The sequence below is a fragment of the Pseudogymnoascus destructans genome (assembly GCF_001641265.1).
Source record: "Pseudogymnoascus destructans isolate 20631-21 unplaced genomic scaffold scaffold_7, whole genome shotgun sequence".
NCBI lineage: Eukaryota > Fungi > Ascomycota > Leotiomycetes > Thelebolales > Thelebolaceae > Pseudogymnoascus > Pseudogymnoascus destructans.
This window is the reverse complement of record NW_020167526.1, coordinates 1,610,062-1,636,092: the sequence shown is the minus strand read 5'-3', so window position 1 is coordinate 1,636,092 and position 26,031 is coordinate 1,610,062. Positions and strand designations below refer to the sequence as shown.

The 26,031-nt window shown below is 48.2% G+C and overlaps 7 protein-coding genes across 7 annotated transcripts; 4 read left to right on the top strand and 3 right to left on the bottom strand.

Annotated features, from left to right (window-relative positions):
- Nucleotides 1-49: 49 nt before the first annotated feature.
- On the bottom strand, nt 50-1,916 carry VC83_03209 (uncharacterized protein). Its single transcript, XM_024466857.1, has 2 exons — nt 983-1,916; nt 50-908 (listed from the first exon to the last, which is right to left on the bottom strand). Exons 1-2 carry the CDS (start codon nt 1,905-1,907, stop codon nt 319-321), a joined length of 1,515 nt encoding a protein of 504 aa, XP_024325223.1. The 5' UTR covers nt 1,908-1,916; the 3' UTR covers nt 50-318.
- A 9,922-nt stretch (nt 1,917-11,838) lies between these two features.
- VC83_03208 (uncharacterized protein) lies at nt 11,839-13,343 on the bottom strand. Its single transcript, XM_024466856.1, has 4 exons — nt 12,962-13,343; nt 12,769-12,911; nt 12,613-12,720; nt 11,839-12,558 (listed from the first exon to the last, which is right to left on the bottom strand). Exons 1-4 carry the CDS (start codon nt 13,257-13,259, stop codon nt 11,923-11,925), a joined length of 1,185 nt encoding a protein of 394 aa, XP_024325222.1. The 5' UTR covers nt 13,260-13,343; the 3' UTR covers nt 11,839-11,922.
- A 301-nt stretch (nt 13,344-13,644) lies between these two features.
- VC83_03206 (uncharacterized protein) lies at nt 13,645-18,793 on the bottom strand. Its single transcript, XM_024466854.1, has 2 exons — nt 18,665-18,793; nt 13,645-18,605 (listed from the first exon to the last, which is right to left on the bottom strand). Exon 2 carries the CDS (start codon nt 18,526-18,528, stop codon nt 15,208-15,210), a length of 3,321 nt encoding a protein of 1,106 aa, XP_024325224.1. The 5' UTR covers nt 18,529-18,605; nt 18,665-18,793; the 3' UTR covers nt 13,645-15,207.
- On the top strand, nt 13,901-14,341 carry VC83_03207 (uncharacterized protein; the record flags this gene model as incomplete). The annotated part of the gene is made up of 1 exon (XM_024466855.1): nt 13,901-14,341. One exon carries the CDS (start codon nt 13,901-13,903, stop codon nt 14,339-14,341), a length of 441 nt encoding a protein of 146 aa, XP_024325225.1.
- Nucleotides 18,794-21,309: 2,516 nt separating the features above from the next.
- VC83_03205 (uncharacterized protein) lies at nt 21,310-22,652 on the top strand (the record flags this gene model as incomplete). The annotated part of the gene is made up of 2 exons (XM_024466853.1): nt 21,310-21,882; nt 22,650-22,652. 2 exons carry the CDS (start codon nt 21,310-21,312, stop codon nt 22,650-22,652), a joined length of 576 nt encoding a protein of 191 aa, XP_024325227.1.
- A 114-nt stretch (nt 22,653-22,766) lies between these two features.
- On the top strand, nt 22,767-24,342 carry VC83_03204 (uncharacterized protein). Its single transcript, XM_024466852.1, has 2 exons — nt 22,767-23,952; nt 24,010-24,342. Exon 1 carries the CDS (start codon nt 23,537-23,539, stop codon nt 23,915-23,917), a length of 381 nt encoding a protein of 126 aa, XP_024325226.1. The 5' UTR covers nt 22,767-23,536; the 3' UTR covers nt 23,918-23,952; nt 24,010-24,342.
- Nucleotides 24,343-25,926, top strand: VC83_03203 (uncharacterized protein). Its single transcript, XM_024466851.1, has 2 exons — nt 24,343-24,745; nt 24,876-25,926. Exons 1-2 carry the CDS (start codon nt 24,573-24,575, stop codon nt 25,381-25,383), a joined length of 681 nt encoding a protein of 226 aa, XP_024325229.1. The 5' UTR covers nt 24,343-24,572; the 3' UTR covers nt 25,384-25,926.
- The last annotated feature ends 105 nt before the right edge of the window (nt 25,927-26,031 follow it).

Genomic DNA, 26,031 nt, shown 5'->3' with positions numbered 1-26,031 from the left:
ACCTGAATACAACCGATGTGAGGAGAGGTGGATTATAATCAGCAAATTTTTCCCATTCTTTGCAAGGTCTTGTGCCATAGTGGGCAGACCTCTTCTGTAGTATGATTCCTATAATACAAATGCAAAGCAAGATAAACGCATCGACCAGTGCCACCACACTGCCGTACCACATCACGAACGCAGCAACCATGCTCGGCGCCCGCCCCAGAACTACTCAAACAAATATAACACCCCGACTCCACGCTAACCCAGACACCCTTCATGCTATGCACCCAATAGACCTTGACCCAGCAAACAGCTCGCAAGAAGTTGAGGAAATTAGATCGTAATCTCCCCCCCCGTCTCCGCAAGCCTCGTCCCCTCCAACGCCTTCGCCAGCGCCAGCGCCTCCTCATCCCCCTCCCCCTCCCCCTCCTCCCTAACCCTGTTCTCCTCCACCCTCCTCAACCTCTTCTTCTCCTCCGGATCAACCACATCATCATCATCACTAAACTCACTATCATCACTCGCCAGCTCCGACAGCGCGACTCTCTTCCACCCCCTCGCCTGCTGTCTCAAACTCACAATCTCAGCACGCATCTCCATCACAAGATCACTCCTATCCCAACCGCGGCGGAAGAGGCGCATCTGCTCCATCCCCCTCGCGGCAGAGGCCTGCATATCGCTGATGCGACAACGGAGTTCGACGTTCTCGGCGCGCTCGGCGGCGAGCTGGTCGCGGTAGGAGCGGTGCCACGCGCACATGTCCAGCGTGGTCTTGAGTTTGTAGGCGTGGCAGAGCTCGAGGGCGTTGCCCATTGTGACGGCGAATTCTTCGCAGAGGGCTTTGTAGGCGGCTTCTTCGTGGGTGGCGTGAGACAGGGCGTGGCGAAGGCGGGAGTTCTCTCCTTCGAGGTTTTTGGTGCCTTCTGTGGGGGGAAGGGTTAGTTGGTTCAATGGGTAAAGGGAGGGGAGAAGGGGGGGGAGGGGGATGGGTGGGTACCATTAAGCTCAGCTGCGACGCCGGCAGCGATCTGCTCAGCAGTAAGGTCCTGCTCGAGTGCGCGTGCGCGAATAATCCCAGCAGCGGCTACGATACGCTCGCTGCGTGCGCGCGTCTCAGCCAGCTCGTTGTGCAGCGTCTCAACCATGTTGTAGATGGCATTGAGATCGGACTGGTGACCAGCCGGTGTGGGAAGTCCGCCCATCATTCCCGGCATGGCAGGGGCGCCATTGGCGCCATTTGCGTGAGGCATTCCTTGAGATGGAGAGGGGGCCTGGCGGGGTCCAGGTGCTGATCCGGTCTGTGGTGTGTCGAGGTAGTTCTGGTAGCTCATATTGTTTAGAGCAGGACGATAGTTTCCTCGGATTCTGAAGCGAGGGGACGAGGGGTTCTGCGTTCTGCTGGGGGAGCGCTCGGGTGAGCCCCGGAGGAGTTGGAGTTTGGGAGTTCTGCGTTGCGGTGATTGAGGTGGAGGTGTAGGTTTCTCGAAGGGTGCGGGGGCGAATCTTGGCGTTGGGGGAGGCTGACGGTCCGGGGTGCGGTGAGGCTCACGCTCGCGGTACGTGTCGATTACGGGGAACTCGAGCGGCTGGTCCGGCAGCGATTGGCCGAGGGTGTAGCGTCTTGCGACCTCAGGTCCAGGTTGGGGGAGCTTGTGGGGGGTGGCACGGGTGGGAAATTTATATGGGATGTTGTCGGGCTGGGAGCCCAGGGTTGGTGGTTGGGGGGAGAAGAGGCCGGATGCTCGGTGTCCTGATTGGCGTCGTAGTAAGGTTCCTGCCGCGAACTCGGGGTCGAATATCACGGTGTCGGGGGACGAGGACCGGGATGCGCTGTCCAATCTCTCGGCGGCGACGATGCTCTCCTCGTCGGTGCGCCAACCAACGCCGAGAGTTTGCGGCGCATCGCCGGATGTCGGTGCCATGTTTGTCCGGCACGAGCTGCTGACCCGGGGTTTCGCCGATGGTCTACGCTGTACTTAGCTCCTGTTTGTACCCGAGAACGATCACCGTTACTCACAAATGCGCCTTTGAGGTTGATGATTGAAGAAGAAGAAAAGAAGTTCACGCTTCTGTTTACTGTTTACATTTATTTGAACTTTATTCCTAAATTTCCAGGCCGTGCTCCGCTAGACGCCAGCACTTTCTTTCAGGTGCTTGGACACGGAGACGACCAGAAGGCACGAAGCCCCAACTCCGACTCTGGAAGCTGATTACAGTAACCATTCTAGAAGTTTGAAGACTTATGTATTGTTAGGTCTTGCGAATTATCACCGTTACATAACTCAACGGACTCTCACATCACCAGTTTGGGTGATAATATCATATGGACACTCTCGGAGGGTTTCATTTACTGTTATTAATTCTAAATTCTTTAGTTTCTCACCTGTAAATATGTGCTGGCAGCATTCAATGACAGGGCGCCATCGTTTGAGTATCTGGACGTTAATTGGCTGTTCCCTTGGCCGCTCAGCCTCCTTTTTCAATCTTGAAGTGCCCAAAGCGAGACACCAGTCGGAAAGGTTGCGCCATGCTTATTTCTCAGCACAGTGTCAAGCTCACAAAAAGAATTGTTGCAGGAATCGGGGTTCAGAGCCACGGGAGCCACTGGCGTGGCACCCACCCACATATATAGTTCTTAGTTGGGCGCTAGGGTACAAATCACTGGAGCGATCAACCAACTGATATATCAAGAATGGCTTCAATAGAATATATATTGTCTGGAGAGCAACGTCCTGGCTCAGGGCCAGGACGTTGCTCTCCAGACAATATTGCACTCGGTAAGTAACATAAGTCGTGGCGTAACCGGGAGAATGGCGTAAACGGGATAGTGGGGAATATTGAGCATCAAGAGTATCACCAAACCAATGTAAACCCCCAACATGGTGCGAAAGCGTAGTCAGAAAGCCGAAGAACTAGAAGTTTTATTGGCACAAGCTGTTGCTGGTTAAATCCGGATTATACAAATCTTCGTACAGTGCTGCAAAGGCTTTACACCTTCAGCCAGACACAGTCCTTCAACGCGTTAATGGGAAACTGTCACGGAGAGAAGCTCGACAACAACAACAACTGCTATCGCCAGCACAAGAGCAGACACTTTTAAAGTGGATTAAGGTGCTAACAATTAGTGGATATGCTCCTAGTCACCGTATATTGCGGGATATTGCTGACGAAATCCGTGTCAACCGATGCCGCGTTTTCGAACTGTCGCACCCTAACAGTCAACATGCCCAACACACTCATCACAAAGAGATTCTGAACTTTCCCCTTGGACAAGACTGGGTCCCACGGTTTATAAAACGACATCCGCATTTACAAATCCAACTAGGCAGACGGGTCGAAGCACAAAGAATGAGTGGAGTTACAAAAGATGTGTTAACGGGGTGGTTTGACGCGTACAAGGACCTTGTGGCGCATCTAGGAATACAAGAACACAACGTGTATAACATGGATGAAACTGGATTTTCGATTGGCACTATGGAGTGTACTCGGATCATCGTTGATTCTACACTCCGTACATGTCACCAGGCACACCAAGGCCGGCAGGAATGGGTGTCTGCTGTTGAATGCATCTGTATGGATGGAACGACCATTAACCCTCTTATTATATTCAAGGGTCGGAACGTCTTACAAAACTGGATCCCTCCTGAGGTTATTGATAAATGGCACTTCTCTGCTAATACAAAGGGTTGGACAAGCAACTTACATGGCATCGAGTGGTTAAAACGCGTGTTTGAACCAGCAACGCATGCGAAAGCGACATCTAATGGAGCACAACAACAACGGTTACTCATATGCGATGGCCACAACAGTCATATAAGTGGAGGCTTTATATCCCATTGTATGCAAAATCGAATATCTATCCTTGTCCTCCCACCGCACACTTCCCATGTGTTGCAACCACTCGATGTTGCAGTCTTCGGACCATTGAAAAAACATCTCACAAGTGCGCTCTCACATTTGAATGAAGCGCAACTTACACGCATACAAAAAGCAGAATGGTTATCTGCATACATCAAAGCGAGAGCAATTGCGCTATCTACTCATAATATTACATCTGCGTGGAGGGGTGCTGGTCTACAACCTTTCCAACCTCAACGGGTGATCCGGATGGTGACGCTCCAACAGACAGATGTGACAGATGATCGACCAAAAACACCAACTGAGTACGATATTTTTGACAATGTCTTTCAGAACAGTAGTCTACCCGACTGTTCTACATTGTGCAAAGCGAACACTGTCCTGGTTGCGGCCTTAGAGACGCGTACAGTCCTAAACACACCCACTACTCGATATATCCGTCGGTTGGCTGATGAGACTGAGCGACTTAATACATGCAACTTCTTACACCAACGCGAGGCAGATAACCTACGATCGATAATACAAACACGGAGAGCACAGAGCAAAGGGAAACGCGCAATTTTAAAGGGCCAATTCCACATAACTGTTACGGCTATAGTAACATGATGTCATGGTTACAGGGCCAGGGCCTAGTAACGTGACGTGTGAGTCACATAACGTGACGTGTGAGTCACATAACGTGACGTGTGAGTCACAGTGGGAAGCGGGGTAGGCTGCCATGTGACGGGGCTAATGGATAGTTGCAGAAACTAGTGGATATTGGATAGTTGAGCTATCCACGAACTATCCTGAATATCTAGCTATCCGCCAACTATCCAGATTACCCATGAGGCACGACGCCACTATATAAGTAGATAGTATTTCCTTAGATAGGAGCTTCGTGCTCAACTCAATACAGTATTTGTTATATACTAGTAACGTGTTACTTGAAGCCTTTGTGTCTGATCCCCTGCCTCCTCTGATAAGTAAACCTTTACGCAAGAGAACCTCTGTGTCTTCTATCATTTAGAAGTCAGCGTTACAGTACATGAATGAAACCCTCATGGATTACCTCAACCAATTCGTCACCGCATACATGGATGACATTCTTATCTACAGTGCTACTCGAGCGGAGCATACAGAGCACATAAGGAAAGTCCTACAGAAGCTTCGAGAAGCTGGACTGCAAGCAGATATCTCAAAATGTGAGTTTTTCGTCCAAGAAACCAAATTCCTAGGACTCATCGTGGGAGTCAATGGCATTCGCATGGACCCTGCAAAGGTTTCTACTATATTGGAATGGCAAACTCCAAAATCGCTCAGGGATATGCAAGCTTTCATTGGATTCTGCAATTTCTATCGAAGGTTCATCCGAAATTACTCCAGCATCATGAGGCCATTGGTGAACCTTACCAGAAAGGATCAGATATTCGAATGGACTCATGCATGCCAAACTGCATTCGAGCTGTTGAAACAAACAGTCACAGAAGCTCCTGTCTTGAGGCATTTCGATAGACACAAGACAGCCTATGTCGAAGCAGATTCCTCAGACTTCATCTCATCAGGAGTCTTGTCACAAAAAGATGATCAAGGGGTTCTACATCCAGTGGCATACTTCTCGAAAAAGCTAGCACCTGCAGAATGCAATTACGAGATATATGACAAGGAATTGCTTGCAATCATCAGATGTTTCGAAGCATGGAGACCAGAACTTGAAGGGACAGATTTTCCAGTCCAAGTCTTGTCTGATCACAAAAGCTTGGAATACTTCATGTCCACCAAGAAGCTGACAAGAAGACAAGCTTGATGGGCTGAATTCCTCTCTCGATACAACTTCCAGATCATCTATAGGCCTGGGAAGCAAAATGGAAAAGCAGATGCTTTGACTCGAAGGCCTGGTGACAGACCAGAAGGCAATTTGATGAGGATGATCGACAAAAGCAACAGCTTCAGGTGTTGCTACCACCTTCGAGGCTACATCCAGACATTCAGGAACTCAAAGAACAAGGCCAAACAGCTCAGCTAGCTCCAGTGGAAACTCATATCAGAGAAATGACAATTCTTGAGAAAATCCAAAAGTCTCAACTGGAAGACAAATTCTGCAAGGCTACACTACAGAAGCTTGAGAATGGTGATCGAACAAGCAAAGAGGTTGCATTGGCTTATTGCGAACTCAAAAACGGCATGCTAGAATATCAAAATCGAGTTTGGGTGCCAGAAACCATTCAGGTGGACTTGTTGAGAGAAGTTCATGAACAACCTTCTATGGGACATCCAGGAGCTGGAAAGATGCTGCGAGTCATGAAACAGCACTATTACTGGCCAAACATGGACAAAACAATAATTCGATATATCAAAAACTGCCATAGTTGTCGAAGATCGAAACCATCTCAAGATTCCTACAATGGACTTCTACAACCAATCCCTATTGACAGTCGACCATGGATGGATATATCAATGGATTTCGTGACAGGATTACCACTCTGTGAAGGGAACAATGCTATCTTGGTTGTTGCATGCAGGTTGACGAAAGAAAGACATTTCATTCCGTGTTTCGCTGGGCAAGAAGGGACTACTGCAGAAGCTACAGCACAGCTCTTACTTCGACATGTATGGAAGCACCATGGTCTACCAAACTCGATAATATCAGACAGAGGTCCTCAGTTCATTGCAGAAGTCTGGAGTTTGCTCTGCAAAATTTGGAAAATTTCAGCCAAAATTTCAACTGCCTTCCACCCAGAAACAGATGGACAGACTGAGCGATTCAATGCAGAGCTCGAACGCTACTTGCGAGCTCATGTGAACTATCTTCAAGACAATTGGGTTTCATACTTGTGCATGGCGGAGTTTGCTGCCAACAGTTTGCCATCAGATGCAACCAAGACAAGTGCGTTTTTTGCGAACAAGGGCTATGAACCAAGAATGAGCTTCGATACAGAGCAGCAAGCATATCACGAAGCCAAACAAGAGCACAAGAACATAGCTCAGACCATGGCAAAGGTTTGGGAGTTTCTGCAGGATGAAATCACGCTCTCGCAAGCAAAAATGGAACATTTCGCGAACAAGAAAAGGAAACCTGCACCACGCTATCAAGTGGGAGACAGAGTATGGCTTTCAACTCGAAATATAAAGACACAGAGGCCATCAAAGAAGCTAGACCACAAGCAAGTGGGACCTTTTGAAATTCTAGAGCGAATTGGGCAAGTTGCATATCGGCTCAAACTTCCAAACAGCATGAAGATTCATCCAGTATTTCATGCCAATCTATTAAGACTTGACTCGAATGATGCAATCGAAGGGCAGCAACAGGAGCCAGAGCCTCCAGTCATTGTCAATGGCGAAGAGGAGTGGGAAGTGGACGAAATCCTCGACTCAAAAGTTATTCGAAAGAAGCTTTTCTACAAGGCAGCTTGGAAGAACTATCCACCAGATGAGACATGGTATACTGCAGAGAGCTTTGAAAATTCTCCAGAAGTTACCCAAGCATATCACAGAAAATACCCTCAGAAACCAAAATGAGAGCTGGAGACAATTGTTTTTTTTTTGAAAATGGGATTTCTTGATCAGGAGATCAACTCTGGAGTAGGGGGGGGGTAGTGTTACGATATCAAGTGCGCCTTGCAGCTCAAGTGGGGGTTCAGGGGTGTGGGGAGCTTTCTGGGGTTGGAGCGAAGTTTTCAGTTGTGGAGTGAATTCTCAGAACTGGTCTCGCTAAAGAGAATTCACTCCACAATAGCTGTATATAGATCGAGCCACTGCTCGAGTGCTCCTCTTCTCTTTCCTTTCTTCTCTAGATTGAGTTTAATTCATAATACCCAACTGGCGCCCTATGCCTTGGTGAACCGTGACAGTGTCGTGCCTCATGGGTAACCTGGATAGTTGGCAGTAGCTAGATATTCAGGATAGTTCATGGATAGCTCAACTATCCAATATCCACTAGTTTCTGCAACTATCCATTAGCCCCGTCACATGGCAGCCTACCCCGATTGCCCCCTGTGACTCACACGTCACGTTACTAGGCCCTGGTCCTGTAACCATGACGTCACGTTACCGTAGCCGTAACAGCGACAGATCAACTCGCAACTTCATCTCAAACTGAATTTCGAACACGACTGCGACTACACCTCACAGATGAGGCGAGATCGAAATCGACTCCTACAGGCTCGAATGCCTTGTACGGAAACAAATCTCAAGGAACGGGTAAGGGCAAAAACCCAAGCAAGGACAAGAAGAATGGAGATCGACCATCTTGCCCACATTGCACAATGCCGAAACCTCGACACTCACCTCAAGACTGCCTCAAAAATAACAAGGAGAAGCGTGATGAGTGTCACAATTAAGAGATTCAGAATGGATGGAGGAAAGGAATATGCTCCTACCCAGATCGATGAGCTTACAGCAGATCTCAGAACCATCATTGAGCTGTCCACTCCATTTTGCGCATATCAAGACGGCACAGCCGAACGAAGCTTTCGCACCATTTTTGAACGTGTTCGATCCGCTGCAATTGATCAGCGAATTCCTGAATTCCTATGGCCAGAGCTGTTTCAAGCTGCCATTTACATCTCAAACAGAGTGGCCACTTCAACCATTGATGGGAAGACACCATTTGAAGCATTTTGGGACGAAATTGAACCAGGGGTGAATCACACACCTAACATCACCCACTTGCAAGTTCTAGGATGCAAGACGTATGTTATTATCCAAAAGGAACGCAGAGTGCAAAGCCAGAAGCTTGCCTCAAGGGCAGAAGTCGGCATTCTCATTGGATATGAGGGTCATAACATTTTTCGAGTTTACGTCCCCTCTCGAGCTGGAGAGAAGATTATAAGAACTTCGCATGCTCAATTTGATGAAGGCAGTGGTTTCATTACAAAGCCAACATTTGACCAAATCAGTGACGAAAATGTCCAAGCAGCCCACAACAACGCAGTGGAAGAAATGGATGAACTGCGATACCCTCCACCTTCCGTCTCAATAAATAAAGACTATGAAGGACAGACTCTAGACCTAATTCACAATCAGGAGGATGCGGAAGAAACTCCTCAAGATCAGCCAGATGCAGAAATCTAGCATGAGGAGCGCGAACCTCCAAAGAAGACTCAAACTCGCAAAGTCTGGGTTCCTATTGCTGAACACAATCGAGTCACGAGAAGCCAAGCAAAGGATGCTGCTTCATCTCGAAATGCCATGTATGCAGAGGAAGAACAGGAATATCAAGACGAAGATTTCCAAAATGCATTTTTCACAGGCACAGAATACAACTCATCCACAAACCATGGAAGAAGCACTTGCTCAATCTGATGCAGATCTCTGGCATGAGGCCATTGCCTCTGAATATCGATCCATTACTTGTAAGAAAGTGTGGAAAGTCATGCATAAAAGCAAAGTTCCAAAAGGGAAAAAGGTCCTTGGTGGACGCCTTGTTTTGCGCACTAAAAGAGATCGAGATGGCAAAATCCTTCGCCGCAAGGCTCGATGGGTTGTAAAGGGCTATGAGCAGAGATATGGAAAGGATTATGAGCAGACCTTTGCAGGAGTTTGCAAATCAGCCACATGGAAAATCGCCGTTGCCCTCGCTGCACGTTTCGATCTTGAGATTGAACAGATGGATGTTGACACTGCATTCCTTGAAAATGATATCGATGCAGAGGTATATGTCAAATTGCCTCCTGGATGGTGTGAGAATGGTGTCAAACTTTCAAAGGAGGATGTGTGCAAGCTATCACGCGCGCTTTATGGTCTCAAGCAGTCACCACGTCTCTGGCAGAAAAAGCTTCGCAAAGCACTCCAATCTCTTGGATTTGAACCACTTGAAACAGACCAATGCATCTTCATCAACAAGGACACAAAGATCTCATTATTGGCAAAGATAACGAGGACTTAAGTAAGTTGAAATATGAGTTGCAGACAAAGTTCACAATTGAAGAACTCGGTCCTGCACAATACTTCCTTGGAGTCTGCATTCATCGAGATAGAAAGAAGCGAGAGATCTACCTTGGACAGGATGCATATACTCAAAAGATCCTCAGCCGTTTTGGAATGACGAATTGCCACACAGTGAAGATGCCTTGTGCCCAAGGATGGGAAATTCTCATGACTCCGTACAAAGACAAAGCTACAGCTCACGAAATCAAGCTGTATCAGTCTATGGTTGGATCTCTAATGTATCTAGCCACGAACACTGGACCAGATATCAACTATTGCACGTCCGTTCTATCTCGTTTTCTCGCAAACCCCTCGCCACAGCATATCGCAGCTGCTCGTCGCTGTCTGCAGTATCTCGCAGGCTCTATTCATCTGTGCATCTGTTATGGAGGCGATTGGAAGGATGATGAGGCTATGGCATTAAGAGGATACGTCGATGCAGACTTTGCAGGCGACAGAAGCGAGCGAAAGTCTCACACAGGATATATCTACCTTTTCTGTGGAGGCGTCATTGTGAGCATTTCGAAGAGACAGCCAACCATTGCAGTTGCGACTACTGAAGCTGAATACGTGGCTATGTTTAAGGCTGCACAGGAAGGAGCATGGCTTCGACAGGTATTCAAGGAGCTTGGATATAAGAAGAAGGATGCACTCACAACGGAAATCATTGGCGACAACCAAGAGCTCTTGCACTTGTAGAGAATCCAGAGTTTCATCAGCGAACGAAGCACATCGCCAATTGTCTATGCCTGCTTCTTGTAGTATCCTCTTTATAGTTGATGTTGAGCAAGCAACATTACAAGCATCCTTTACTTCTTGGTAACTTTCCCCATGGTGTACGGGGTAGGCTCTTGCCTTCGGTGCGTATTGAGTCAACTGCAATTGTATATCGTACGGTGCTTCGGTCAAGGTTTAGGTCATGTGCAATCTTAGTAGGTGTTGCACCCTCTGACTGCCTCCCAATAATCTGCCCGCGTTGGTATGGGCTTAATTGGCCACCAGGCTGTCGATTCCCATCAATTGGAGCCAAAGCCCTCCGAGTTGGTGGCATAATTATGGTTGTTGTACAAGGAGGGGTGGGTTACGTGACGCGAGTTACGCGTCAAATTTGTTGAGGGAAACGGACTTTCCCGCTGGGAAACAGTGGGTTTTTACACCCAACATAACGGGTTATCCCCGTGGGATCATCCAACTCCCAGTTTAGTTTACGGGTGAGACAGTGGCGCCATACTATTGGAAGCCACTGATCCAAACCCAGCTGAAGTCCGGAAAGCTCAGCTCGTCAGGGTTTTGGGGGTTTCCCCCGGGGCTACAAATAGCGTACGTAGGCCCGTAGATTAGGTAGTAATTAATTTTGATCTATATACTGTATTTACCGTGTTCTACTGTGAAGCTTCTGCTCCGTTACCCGCAAGGAATCAATTACGGTGGTTGGGGATTACCATACAAATCCGTGTGTAATTCCCACTTTCCGCAATCACCTCTAACAAAATTGGAATTCGGTTAATAGCAGTGGTCTAGTACTGTATGTCGTACGTAGTCGTTACGCGATCACTAGTGAGTCGAAACTAAATTTCTTGTCTTATAAGGCAGATAAGGCTGACTATCCACCTTGTCATAGCTACCATTGCAAATGCGACTCGTGCTCGCCAATATTCCGATAACTTCTACATTTGCCCATAAATTACCACGACACCTTTTGATTGGTTCCATGCCAGGAACTATGCGTATAAATGGGGATCTGAGTAACACCTCAGCAGCGCGAGAAGTCACGCGCATTGATGTCGATGCAGGATACTGTAATATATATTGTACACCATTTATGATTTCTCTTGATGATACTAGCATCTGTTAGGTCTAAAAATACAGCGACTATTCAGACAACGCCAACTGCCAATTGCCACAACTCAAACTCAATCTCTTTGAGTGGAAACGCATCTTTACATTTATCACCAAAATCTATATTGCAGTACGTCTGAGACTTTAGTCTCATTTACCTTAGGCAAGATATAGGCAATTTTGAAGCTGCGATTATGGTATACTTGGAGTTCTAGCTACATATTGATTGCTCCGAACAGAGGCGACAGATATTGCTCCATTGTCCAGGGCGATTACCTGCGACAATTTGTAGATTATTTACAGTCTACCCATCAAACTTCATGTGCTATGTTTTCAATCCTTCCACGCTCTTCTCTGAGCATACCACCTCACAACGTAGACAAGCCCAAGGAGGACAGGGACCTCGATTAGAGGGCCAACGGTTGCTGCTAGTGCTTGGTCACTATCCGCGCCGAAAGTTGCAACAGCCACCGCAATCGCGAGTTCAAAGTTGTTGCTAGCGGCTGTGAAACTCTGCGTCGCCGCCAACTTGTATCCAAAGCCAAGTTTGTGTGTGACCAGCAGTGTCAAGAAGAAGATAACGGTGAAGTACACAACTAGTGGGGCAGCAACACGCACAACGGAGACGATCTGGTGCACAACCTGGTGGCCCTGTGACGCAAAGAGAACCAGGATGGTGAAGATAAGACCTATAAGGGACCAGGGTGCGGCGAATTTCAAGAAGACCTGGTTGTAGAACCTTTCGCCGCCAATCTTAAGAATTGTAAACCGGGTGAGGATGGCAGCACCAAGGGGAATGCCAAGGAAGACGCCCACACTGGTTGCAACTGTGGAATATGATACGCTGACGCCTGGCCCGCCGTGGCTAATAACCTTGATGAAGAGGAGGGCGAGCGGTGCGAAGAGGACGATTTGAAGAAAGGAGTTTACTGCAACTAGGATAGCGCAGTATTCGTTATCGCCTCCAGCCTACAAAAGTTGGTGATTAGCTTGTATCGTTGCATGAGGTAGCTTGAGGCTTACCAGCCCCGTCCATATCAACACCATGGCTATACATCTTGCGATACCGACAAGAATTAGTCCCTCCCGGAGGCCCTGCTTATCCGGCAAGAAAGCCCACGCAAGAGCCATCTAGGGCTGTTAGCAGTTAGAGGCAGCAGAACATGAACTCGTACGTACCATAACAAAGGGTGCAACAACCCAGTTTACGACAATGCTGAAACCGATCTGGATCCAGATTTCTCGCTTTCGAAAGACATGGTGTAAAGCTTCGTATTGGACTTTGCATAGGATGGGATACATCATGACAAGCAAACCAATTGCTTCCAAGACTGTTAGCCGAACTGCTTAAATGTTGGAGGTTGGCTCTTACCGATGGGAACAGACACTCCTACAAACTTTCCTTTCTGCAGTGCAGGGCCTACATTCTCAACAAAGTTTCCAAGCAAAATGCCGATGAGCATCGCGAGGAAGATCCACAGAGCTAAGAAGCGGTCGAGGAGGCCAAGAGACTTGAAAGCCGGTTCGTTCCTTTGCTGAGTATCTGCCGTACTTCTAGAGCCTGCCTTGTTCTCGATATCCAGAGTAACGCCGTTGAGACCAGGGTTGTTGGTAGATGGATTCTGATCTGATGCAACCGGATTGTCTGAGCTCGCCTTCAAATCCGCCATTTTAGAAGATAAGCTGCGACATATTCTGAGCCTGAAAGGCGTGGTAGATTTATAATAAAAGAAGAGTTATCTAAATTAGGCTGGGGAAAATTGACGTCGAGTTCGAAGTGAATATTGAAATAGAGGAAGTATGATACCACCAAGGGTGGCAATCCCAATCGAGCGATAGCAAGCAGCCAATTAAAAGTAAACAGCGACATTCACCATGGGATGACTAACGGCGTTCTAGCTCTTTCGAGTTTACGATAGCCGAAGCGGGAGCTAATGGAAACCTTATTAATTACACCAATCAACGTTTGCAAGTGACAGATGCCAAAGTAGGTCACATAGGGCCATCTATTCAAGCTTATTAAACTCTATAGTAGAAGATAACCGTTCTAGAATTCAATTTCTAAGCTTGCTGTCACATGTCTTAGCGAGGTTAGCATTTTAATTAATCCGAGCACGGTGTCTGTTCATTTACTTCTTTATCTTTTAAGATCATATTTTAATACAGCACTGACCTGCGCCGAGTGTCATCGTTCTTTAAGTTACAACACGTCGATAGACCGGACTCAAATCTTGTCATACTCTGTAAGAAATGTTGTTAGATTACAAACCCTTTAGTTAACACAAGTTATAGCACAACTGTTCTGCCTATCATGAAGTCTAACGTCCTCATCCTCTGCACCGGGAATTCTTGCCGCAGCCATATGGCTGAAGGAATCCTCAATGCCGCCGCCGGCGACCTCATCAACGTGCACAGCGCAGGGTCGAAACCCGCCGGCTTCGTTCACCCAAAGGCAATCCAGGTGCTAAAAGAGATCGGCATCGACATTTCCTCTCACACATCGAAGCATATGGACACATTTCTCGATTCCCAGATTGCGACTGTCATCACTGTCTGCGGCAACGTCGACCAAGTCTGCCCGTTCTATCCAGGACAAGTGAACCGCCATCACTGGGACTTTGATGACCCCGCGCACGCCCAAGGCAGCGAGGAGCAGGTGCTGGCGGAGTTTCGCCGTGTGCGGGACGAGATTCGCAAGGTCTTCGAAGCGTATGCAGCAGGTTTGCGGGAAGGCGCACTTGCTAGCACCTGATCAGCAGCACCTCAGGCGCTATGCAATATCTATCGAATCTTTTGTTGTGTCCAGAGAGCATTAAATACCGTGGCTATTGGCATTCTTTATTTCATACAAAATTACCGCTTCATCGTGCAACTGAGACACGAAATCATGAACCGCAAGATGTCGTGACTCCTTCTTTTTGTATTAAGGCGTAAGTTTTAGAAGAATTCTGACTATCAACACACTTTCAGCTTTCTTACCCATTGCGTAATAGTGAATGCAGATGCATCGCTACCCTCCGATCCAGATCTCGCAGCAATCCGAGCCAGGGGGGTCCATACTGTCACTAGGCTTCCTTTCTAGATGGCGAAGGGTTCAGTGGTCAGCACGATGATGAAATGAGTCGCACGGTGGACTCAGCTTGCTTGCGACGTTATGATCGGCCAAGGTTACGCACGCGCTTACCTAAAATTAGTTTGAGACCACCAGAACTCGTTAGGGTGGTGAGGGATCATTGATACCATCGGGTCATACCATGGGTGAGCTATATTGGGTGGATCAGTGGACGCGCCGACCTTCTTTGAGCGATGATCTAATTCACATCAATTCTGTGAGATATGTTACGGTAGAACGGACTCTGTTTAACCAATTTGCTTCTCATATGGAATAGCCATTGTCACATTCAAACACGGAACGATTGCACCTAACATCCCTTATCCCACACAGCCCTTCAAAGAGTGATCGCATATTAAAACTATGGGCTGAGGACTGATGATGCTGGTCGAAAGTCTGTTGGCTCCCAAAGGATCGATCGCAATCCTCGCATTCGAAAACGTGAGCTGGGGAGCTGAGGTGCTGGTCGAGAGACTATTGGCTCCCAAAGGTTCCCTTTTCTCTGCCTACCTAGCTGCTCTAAACCCAATCACTGGGATGCTTGTCCTCATAACCAAACTCGAGCAGATGACGCTCAGAGAACTCATTGCCATTGCCAAACTCGCCCAGACAGGGTTCAGTCTTGGGTGCCCATGTGCTGGATAAATCACGCCTGCCGCGATCGGCAGCAAGACCAGGTTGTACACCAATGCCCACGCGAAGTTGAATTTGACTCGTTGAAAAACGGTGCGCGAGAGTGTGATGAGAATCAAGAGCGAGTGCAAATTTGACGATACCAGCACGAACTTGGCACTCGAGATAGCGACATCTGAGCCAGAGCCGATAGCTATTCCTGCATCTGCAGCAGTGAGGGCGGGAGAGTCGTTGATGCCATCCCCGACCATAGCTACGATCGCTCTCCCAGTCTTGCCGTTGCGTTTAGGGGCGGTCGATTGTAGCCAGCGGATCTTGTCAGCCTTCTCTGAAGGGAGAACACCAGCAATGATATTGGTGGCGGGGATACCGAGTTGATACCCAACCGCCGTGGCGGTTGTGGCGTTGTCCCCTGAAATCATCCAAATGCTCACACCTTGACTGCGTAGAGCAGAGAGTACGGAAGAAGCTTCAGGGCGGACCGGGTCTGTTGTAGCGAACTGTGCAGCAAGCTTAAATGAAGGCTCCTTCCGGTCTGAGAGCGAAAGAGGACGCAGTGCAAGAAGAGCGATGCTTTTCCCAGCGGTTTTCCATGTCGACACGTTGTTGGACCAGTAAGTGTCTATTGGCGTGCCAAGTAAGGACATGAAATCTTCGCTGCCAATGGCGGCTTCGTACCGCCTGTCATTGGTGGATGTACGGATGGTAAATGTGCCTTTGAGACCGCGACCGGGTAGTTCTTCAATAGTAGAGTCGATAATAGAAGCACGGTTTTGATCTACGCAGAGTGTGCTAATCGCTTTAGCTATAGGGTGACTTGAGGAATCTTCCAGCGCTTGTGTGATTGCCCAGATGACCTTCATATCCTCTGCACCAGATGCTATGATATCATGGTTTGTTACACTTGGGTTTCCGCCCTCCGTCAGTGTGCCGGTCTTATCAAAGACAACCACATCCAGAGCAGAGGCCTCTTGAAACGCTTCTCCGCCCCCCTTAACTAATATTCCGTTTTGGGCCGCTAGTCCAGAACCCACGAACAACGCTGTTGGAGCCGCGAGTGCAATGCCGCAAGGGCAAGCGCCGACAAAGACAGCAATGGCAAACTGCAATGCCCAGAATGCCCAGCCACCCGCATCAACGTCTCGCCAAGTCTCCGGCAGTACCCCTCCCTGGCCGAGCCCAAACCAGATAACGAATGTAGATATAGCAATGAGCGTGATGACAGGAACGAAGTATCCCGTCAAGATATCAGCCACTCTCTCCACCGGTGCTCGTTTTGTCTGACCTTCACGGACAACTTTGACTATTTGATCGAGCATTGACGCGCCTGGAATTTCGGTAACTCGGACGCTGACCGGTTTACCGGTGTTGACTGTTCCAGCAAAGATCTTATCGCCAGCATTCTTGGCGATAGGGCGAGACTCTCCGGTCAAAGAGCTCTCGTCAAATGTAGAATCGCCCACAACAATTGTGCCATCGGCTGGTGGAGAGGCGCCACGGAGAACTCGGACCACATCTCCGACTTCAAGAAGGTCGACGTTAACTTTCTCGATGTGAGCCGCTGGAGGAGATGACTGGCTCTCCGAAGAATCTTCCGAGTCTGGGTTCGACCTCATAAGCAGAGCTTCCGTAGGTCTGAGCCTTCCGAGCATGGTGACAGCATCGCCGGTCTTAGCTTTGCTATACGCCTCCAGATAACGGCCAGCGAGTATAAACATCGTCAAGAACACAACTGCGTCAAAGTACGTCGATATCTGCCCGTTGCTCTGGCCAGTCTTTCGCGAATCCAGAATAAGCACAGCAATCGAAGGGAAGTACGCCACGGATGTACCGGCCGACATGAGCAAGTTCATGCTGCCGAAGCGGTAGAATCTGCGGAGAACTGGGACCTTGCTGTTCCGTCCCCACAATGCTCGAATTTCCTTGATAGCTCTAACATGGAAGACATCGGCCGCGAGGAACATTACAGGCGTCGCAAGGAAGAAGAGCGCCCACTCGCCGCGAGTGTCGGCACCGGCCCACATCTTTCGTTGGAAGAATATTCGCAGGGGGTTGGTAGAGGGAACTAGGCTCATCCAGACCACACTGATGAGGAAAGTTGGAATAGCGACGATGAAGCTGAGGAGAAGTCGCAAGAGTAGACGACGCCGTTCGCGGAGCTGCATAGCTCGAGACCGCTCCTCGATCGTTGGAGGATGGTATATTGTAGCATTAAATTTTTCGTCGATGCCAAGAATCGCAGCCAGTATGCCTCTGATGGTAATGAAGCCGGGTTGGGGATGATATGTGACTATGATAATGGGATCCTGGTGGGACAGTGGTTTGTCGACGGCGAGAAGCCTCGGGAAAGATGATGATAATGCGTCGAGCACACGTTGTGGGCAGTGATCACAGAACATGCCGTCTATCCTGATCATGATTGTCCTCTCCGCCTGCTCGTCATCGCCTTCCTGTAGTCCACCAACTTCAGTCATGTTGTCGATGTGACAGCCGTATCCTCTGTCCTCGATTCTCTCAAGTATCTGACTGATGTTATCCTTCGGACCGGCAAAGGTAACGGTCGCGCTGTTCGTAAGTAAACTAACGCTGACATCCTCTAAGAATTGGAGTTCCTGCACCCCTTCATTGATTGAGAGGATGCATGCTGCGCATGTCATCCCGGCGATGCTGAGAGTGGCCGTAAACCTTTGGGCCTCAGGGATAGCCACTACAAAATCCTCAGACATGTCGACTTTCTCGTTCGACTTTTGACAAGTAACGCAGTGCTCTATATGCTTCTTATTAGGTTGGGGGTTGGAATAGCCTAGCAATCCCAGACGTGCTGTGGTCCGGCGCAACGAGGGTGCTGATGCCTGTTCACTAAGCGTCTGAGCGGCCTGTTCCAACCATTCCTGGGGAGCCTCGACTTCATCTTGCTCGGGGGTAATATGGCCTAATTCGTCTTCGGTCCGCGCACTCTGGATCTCGAATGCTGCGTCTGACAAGGCTCGAGATATGTCATTTGCAGAGAGCTCTGGGTAATGGATTATCGTAACCTCATGTGATATGTAGTTGGCAGTAGTCGATAGCGTTGCTGGCTGTAATGTACTGAGGATCTCCTGGATGTAGGAGAGGCATGAGGCACAGTGAATGTTGTTTATTAGGAGAGTGGTGGTGACCTGGCCCGTGGGTGGAGGCAGTGGATGGAGCGCCATTCGCTTGGGGCAATCTCCAGAGACTCGACCGAAATTCCGACGTGCGAATGCTTTTGCCAGCACCCAGATGCAGGTTGCTAGTTGGTGAGGAGTTAGTGGAACATCGTCCCTAATGATCCAAGAGGTAGAGCAATACCGGCAATAGCTGCCGAGGGATTAAACCCAATCTGAGGAGGCTGATGAAAGAGGAGATAGATGTTTGCGCGATGCAAGTACTTTGCTGCATAGGCTGGAGGATAATGAGAGAGGAGAAGTGACGGACGAGTAGAGGCGAGGGTGATCTCGTTATAGTTTAGGTCCGTTGTACGGAAAACTAGGTTAGTCATCACGAGATCACGTGGAGCCGGCCTACTTATGGCCGGTCTTCGGAGTAGATCGTTGGACAATGAATAATCAATCACCCTATGAATACCTGACCCTTGTAAGAATCGTTACAATTGGGGGTCTTGCCCAAGATAGAGCGACAAGGGTTTGGGGGGTGATTGGATCTTCTAGAAAGAGACGTGTGCGGCCTAGAGGGAAGCTTCAGTGCGGCAAGAAATCAGGGCGAAGGCCAGCTAGAAGGCGACGGTGACTAGTGGACCGACGTAGTTCAAAAGGAAGACGGAGAACAGCTTGGAAGACTAACCTTAGGCGAGCGACACAGTGACAGGACAGGAAGATATCAGTGACCAAGATATTATAGAGAGCTAGTGAGGCTAACAGCATACAGAGTTAGCAGCACTTAGCAGCGAGTTGAGTTATTAGTTATGGCAAGTGCGCTAGAGTTGCAATCGAAGAGAAGGAACAATTCTTCCAAGTGTGGTGATTAGTTACTAGAGTCGGCGGACCAATTAGCGCATAGGAATTATCATCGGTGCTAGAATGAGAAGGCACCACCTACATCAGAAGAGCAGAAGACAAGAAGGGGAGTCTGCCCACTTTTACGACTCGTTAATAACATCATCAAGCAGAGAATCGAGTTTTTAGTTAGAAAGGAACACAAGCTTCTGTTACTGCCAGTCTTCACAAGCAGAGGAGTGTGTGAGTTGTTAGAGAATCAGACTACTAATCAAGAGAGAAAGAATCAAGTTAACAAGAAGTGTATCATAGAGTTGTGGCTAGTGTTCACCACTAGCACAAGAAGACAACTACAGCAGCTAAGTGAGAGGTTGGAAACGGACACTTCACGAACAAGTCCAAGCTTTAGTCTTACAAGTGGTCTAGCAAGTGTTGCAGTGGTGTACATGGGATTCTACATGTAATGGTGGGTGCACCAGATGTGAGAATCTAGCCACCCAAGGTAGGGATGATTTTACTAAGACAACACACTGTCTTAGGAAACAGAGCCAAAGGGTTGTAGCTTAGACTATTCCACAACGCAGCAATCAGGTGTGTGATGTAGTGAAGTGGTGCAGACAAGTTGCAACAAATGTTGAGTCTGGGAACTCAGGGGCAAGTCAGAGGTTAACACCTCACTGACTTTTCAGAAACAAGGAGTAACAAGATGAATGCTTGGAAGCTTGTAAAAGACGTGGAAGTATGTGCTAGTCGATTTACTGTATTGTCTGCTTGCCCTTTCTTAAGGAAAGGGCAATCCTATTTATGCCAAAGGAGTGTAGTTCTCTCATTTTCCATGACTTTCCATGACTAACCAGGCTTGGTAAATGTATTAGAAATCAAGTGCGACCCACAACTAGCTTGCTAATCATGTAGCGAACGTAATAGAATCCCATAGAACCATCTCTTGGGTTCCTAGCCTATAGGAAGTGAAAAGGAGGTCCAAGGTCAGAGTACCTATAGATAAATTATGTCATAACTTAACCAATCTTGTGGGTAACTAAGGAGCGATGACGTGTAATGAATCATAGAGGGTTGTAGAAGCTTCTAGAGCTATCGTTCATGTTCCTAGGCCTCTAGTTGGTAGAGATATGCCATGTGGTAGTATTGGCCCACCCCCTTAAGGAGGAGATTTTCTTAATAACTTGTTCAATGAGTGTCCAAATGATATGCCGTGATGTATGTAGCATAAACAGATGAGTAGAAGAGTTTGCAGCAATCGTTGAGTAGTATTGCTTCTGTTGTTGATGTGATAAGCCAAGATATGTATGTTGACTTGTAGGTCTGAGGAGGAGATTTCTAAGTTTGCTCTTGAGTTTGCTTAGCAAACTGAGTGCAACGAATGTCAGTATGACACTACAGCAGGTCGTCACATGAAGGCTCTAGTTGGGAAAGTGATTGATCCCTACCACAGCTATTGTTACGATTATAGCTTACGGTTGTTACGGTTGTTACGGGTGCAGCCTTAGCCACCAAGGCTACAACCGCTAAGCGGACAACTGTATATTACGAGGAATAGCCTCACCTTCCTTCCTTCTTCTTCTTCTTCTCTCTTAAGATTCAATCTAGCTTATTATTCTCCGGACTGGCTTCTTGACCTCCGTGACCATCGTAACATAAGATTGAATCTCACCTTTCTTTTGCTCTCTGAGCCTGAACCTTGATACTGAAATTTGAATTTCCTTCTTTGGAAACCCTACAACCATATCCTAAAGTCGATTCCAGAACACCACAGAACACACCAGAAACACCAGAACACCACAGACTTCATAGATCAGACCTTTCACAATGCTCCCTCAACAAGGAATATAGCTGTGAGGGAAGTGCGCTCCTCTCAAGTGGCTCCTACAGTCGACAAACTGCGCAATAGGGCCTTTGGCGATACGAGTCTGATCTACTGAATACGAAAACTGAAAGAATAGCAAAGCTGCTATGGCACACACAGCCAAAGAAAAAGCCAAGATGGCTGACCGAAACCCAGAAGACTATGAGTCTGAGAAGAGAGATGAACTTCAAGATGACTTCCTCGAAGCCCAAGAAGATTTCAAGAGGATGGGCAAAACAGCTCAAGAAAGACACCAGTCTATACTATCAAACGGCCACCAGATGAGGAATTGGAATGTCAACACCTACACTGAATTCCAAAAGCTGTCACCTAGCAGCCAAGAGTACGCCTGGTCAATGTTGAAAGCCATTATGAAGGACTACCTCATCGTCAGTCAAGCTTCTGATGCTACTATTGCAGAGCGAAATGATGCTATTCTACAGCTCCAAGAAGAAATTCAAGACAAGGATGAAAAGATTACTGAACTGCAAGGCATTCAAAAATATCTTGAGAATACAGCTCCTATTTGCAATGCAGCACCTCGCCAGTCTGCTCGCATTCCGGATCCTCCTATTCTTACAGATGGGATTGAATCAGCTTTTGAAGACTGGGTTGTGAAGATCCGACTCAAGCTGGAAGCCAACATCGACCACTTCCCAAATGACAAGATGCAGATGAGTTATCTCCAAAGCAGACTAGGAGGACTCGCAGTTCGCCATGTGAACCCAAGGCTTCACATTACCTCACCAAACATGCTTCATGTCATACTGACATTCGTTGCACTCAGTTTGCTATCAAACTCAAGAGCAAACTTGGAAATCTCCTCCTCAAACGTACAAGTCACCATCCATATCTTGGCTTATCACACCAACAACAGAAGCAATACTACTCAACGATTGCTGCAAACTCTTCTCCTCATCTGTTTATGCTACATACATCACGGCATATCATTTGGACACTCATTGAACAAGTTATTAAGAAAATCTCCTCCTTAAGGGGGTGGGCCAATACTACCACATGGCATATCTCTACCAACTAGAGGCCTAGGAACATGAACGATAGCTCTAGAAGCTTCTACAACCCTCTATGATTCATTACACGTCATCGCTCCTTAGTTACCCACAAGATTGGTTAAGTTATGACATAATTTATCTATAGGTACTCTGACCTTGGACCTCCTTTTCACTTCCTATAGGCTAGGAACCCAAGAGATGGTTCTATGGGATTCTATTACGTTCGCTACATGATTAGCAAGCTAGTTGTGGGTCGCACTTGATTTCTAATACATTTACCAAGCCTGGTTAGTCATGGAAAGTCATGGAAAATGAGAGAACTACACTCCTTTGGCATAAATAGGATTGCCCTTTCCTTAAGAAAGGGCAAGCAGACAATACAGTAAATCGACTATCACATACTTCCACGTCTTTTCCAAGCTTCCAAGCATTCATCTTGTTACTCCTTGTTTCTGAAAAGTCAGTGAGGTGTTAACCTCTGACTTACCCCTGAGTTCCCAGACTCAACATTTGTTGCAACTTGTCTGAACGACTTCACTACATCACACACCTGATTGCTGCATTGTGGAATAGTCTAGCTACAACCCTTTGGCTCTGTTTCCTAAGACAGTGTGTTGTCTTAGTAAAATTACCCCTTTCCTTGGGTGGCTAGATTCTCACATCTGGTGCACCCACCATTACAAATACCTATGAAATCACTTAGAGTTGTAGAGCAAGCTCTATGGTCTGATATCATTATTCCTACTTCTACAAAGCAAGTAAGGCTAGGGCTAGTAGCTAGAGAGGCTTCTATAAGCGTATGGGTTAGAATATCATGTTAATGTAAGGGTTAATGTAGTACAAAGAGGTGTTGTTGTTATAAGGAAGCTAAGGAGTGTAGTATACACTGCCATAATGACGACCATGACTGTGGCAGGAAACGTAGCTATATAGATCAATTGATTACTCCTACTTCTGGTTGGGCCGGCTAGTTCATGAGCGGGCCGGCCCAACCGTGAACTCGAAAAATCGTGGTTAGGCCGGCCAGTTCATGAACCAGCTCAGTTCATGGTTGGGCCGGGAACATAGGCGGAATCACAGGCGGATGACTATATCTACCTATATATGACGACATCTCCGGCTTCAAATTATCGGCTGCTAACTAGTCTAGGCTAAAGCTACACCACATCGCAGCTGCTACACTCGCGAGTGTAGCAGCTGCTGAAGCGGCCAACTTTGAAAACGCGACAGGCAGATATTATAGACTGAAGTGAAGAAGGTTTTCTGCAAGCTACTCACAGGCATTTGATATTGGAGTCCCTTCGATGAAATGAATTGTATAGGATTATAATACAGATTACCATCTACAACCATGGAAAAGGATTTGTTGAGGAGTGGCGGTGAACAGACGCACGTGGTGAAACCGGGCATTTCGCTTCCGCTCATTTCCCAACCGCGCATCTCGCTTCCTCCAACCTTGAGAAGCGAAAAGTTTGGTCACGACGATTATAGCCTTCACCACCCCGGAATCACGATGAGCGATCAAAATCACGATGAGCGATTTTGGGGTGGTGAAGGAAAGAAGAAGCGGGAATCAAGGACGCGACGACAGAGCCACAGCTTGGCGTGGTGGGTGGATACGTCAGTCCACTATTCGACGCCGAGCGAGGCGAGGGCCCTGGCAGTTGGAGGGGTCGGTTTCAGGGGTGTGTCCAATTTGCCATGTCTGATTCCCATTGCCAGGGGAAAGTAACGTTGGATGGCTAGTAGGGTGGTGAGATGATGAGGGTGAGATTTGACCCACAGACGATGAAATGCTGATATTTGACATCTGACTGCGAACAGGTGAGAGCTTTGTTTCTTTGTTGGTCGCGTGTACTGCACGGCCAGCCCACTCTCGTCCCATCCACCTGCAGTGCGAGCTGAACCAATCCACCAACCGACGGGGGCTGCGTGGCTGTGGCTGAGGCCGGCACAGTATCATGACGTGTGAGACAATTCACACGCTGGATATGCCGATAGCTCGACGTCGATCCCAGGACCTCCAGCTTGGCCGTGCCAACTTCTGACAGCTGGCGGACGGCGCACCCGCTCGATGCGGTAGGGAGTAGCAGCGTTATTGTTTTTGGTCTGTTGTTCTTTTTGCTTTGGGCTAGCCTTTGGGATGGGAGTCGGAGGGAGGGAGGGAGGGAGGCGAGAGAATAAAGAGTCTTGGTCCCCCTTGGTTTTTGTTGTGCGTCTCTTATTGTTTTTTTTTGTTTATGTTGTGTTATATCGACCAAACAAACTTTCACCATCCATCGTACATTGCGCAATATATACGACGAAGATAGCAAACGTCTATCCAATCGATCTGAGTGCAAGGGAAATCAAAAAAGGAGACGAAGAAAAACGACGAGACCGCAAAGATGGTCCTCGCATTCTTCCGCCATTTGGGCTCGTTCCTGCTCTTCGCAGCCTGCATCCTCCTCATCATCACCACCATCACCGCCCCGCTCATCAAGAACCTCGCCATCCTCCGCGTCGACCTCGAGAATGGCGGAACCGTCAACTTTGGTACCTTCGGGTACTGCATCCTAACGTACGTCTCCATCTTCTCTTCCCCTTTCTCAAAATCTCTTCACACCTTCCATCACGTCTGCAATCTCCCCTCGATCCACACCTCCCACCCCACCACCCAAAGCACGTGCAAACAACTAACACCCCCCCAGCGATAGCGGAAACACCTGCACAAACTCCCACATCGGTTACTCCCCCGTCCCCCTCCTCGACACCCTCGGCGCGGGCGACTACGGCTCGGCATCCAAGAACACCGCCGACGCACTCACCCGCGTCATGGTCCTGCACCCCGTCGCCTGCGGTCTTGCCTTCCTCGCCTTCCTCGCCTCGCTCGGGGCTTCCATCTTCGGTTCCCTGTGTGCGGCGCTCATCTCTAGCGTTGCGTGGTTGGTTACTCTCGTTGTGCTGATTACGGATTTCGTCGCCTGGGGAATTGTGAAGAAGAAGGTCAACGATGATGGGCATGGCCATGCTAGGTTTGAGGTGGGGATCTGGACGCTGCTTGCCGCGTTTGTGGTGTTGTTCTTGGCGACGCTGATGGTGCTGCTAACCTGCTGCTCCGGGCGCAGGGAGAAGAAGCGCGCAGGAGGAAGGAAGGTGGAGCCGGATGTTGATAGGCCCGGCAGGCCCGTCAGTAGACGCTGGTACCAGAGGAGATAAACAACTCGTGGAGTTGTGAGATCTGTAAAGGAGGAAGGAAAGGGAAGGGGGTGTGTTTTGGACGGTCGGATGAAGTGTATACTGGATGAAGGGGGCGAGTCTCATGTGCCGATCCGGCGCTGGGAAATGTATATGGGCGCGATGATGGGGATGCAGAGATAATAAAAAACATAATTCCATAGCTTAATGATGCCAATCCTCGACTTCCAATGATCAAGGTTTCGAAACGCGCATCTGAGTCAAACGCGCATCTGAGTCAATAAACTTATAAGGGCCTCATTGGCTTGGGATGTCACATCAAAATCTCATATTCCATATACCTACTACTCCTCCCACCCAAAATAAATCCAGTCCCCTCAGCCCTCCAACCCTAGACCCTTGCCACAAAACCAGAAACCTACAAACATTAGACCCCCTACCCCCATCAGCCCATCCCATCACCCATTACCAAGAATGCGGGAATCCGGGGAAACAAAGCCAGCCGAGCCTACATGTAACACATAGTCACTGGAGGTTTGGAAGTGTTGATTGGTAGACAAGTTGTTGATTGATTGAAGTTCTAAGAGTCTACAGTTGAGGTAATCTAAGAACTATTTTGGTGGGGCCGCCCAGGGCTCCGGCTACGCCAATCCTGCGCTAGTCCTATGA

What these genes read in the sequence shown, in the direction of transcription:
- VC83_03209 (XM_024466857.1), bottom strand. Translation starts at nt 1,907, where the DNA reads ATGGCACCGACATCCGGCGATGCGCCGCAAACTCTCGGCGTTGGTTGG. An exon ending in CGTCGCAGCTGAGCTTAATG is followed by an intron (nt 909 to 982) that starts GTACCCACCCAT and finishes TTCCCCCCACAG; the next exon opens with AAGGCACCAAAAACCTCGAA.
- VC83_03208 (XM_024466856.1), bottom strand. Translation starts at nt 13,259, where the DNA reads ATGGCGGATTTGAAGGCGAGCTCAGACAATCCGGTTGCATCAGATCAG. An exon ending in AGGAGTGTCTGTTCCCATCG is followed by an intron (nt 12,912 to 12,961) that starts GTAAGAGCCAAC and finishes CAGTCTTGGAAG; the next exon opens with CAATTGGTTTGCTTGTCATG. An exon ending in TGTTGATATGGACGGGGCTG is followed by an intron (nt 12,559 to 12,612) that starts GTAAGCCTCAAG and finishes CAACTTTTGTAG; the next exon opens with GCTGGAGGCGATAACGAATA.
- VC83_03206 (XM_024466854.1), bottom strand. Translation starts at nt 18,528, where the DNA reads ATGGCGCTCCATCCACTGCCTCCACCCACGGGCCAGGTCACCACCACT.
- VC83_03204 (XM_024466852.1), top strand. Translation starts at nt 23,537, where the DNA reads ATGGAAAAGGATTTGTTGAGGAGTGGCGGTGAACAGACGCACGTGGTG.
- VC83_03203 (XM_024466851.1), top strand. Translation starts at nt 24,573, where the DNA reads ATGGTCCTCGCATTCTTCCGCCATTTGGGCTCGTTCCTGCTCTTCGCA. An exon ending in TTCGGGTACTGCATCCTAAC is followed by an intron (nt 24,746 to 24,875) that starts GTACGTCTCCAT and finishes ACACCCCCCCAG; the next exon opens with CGATAGCGGAAACACCTGCA.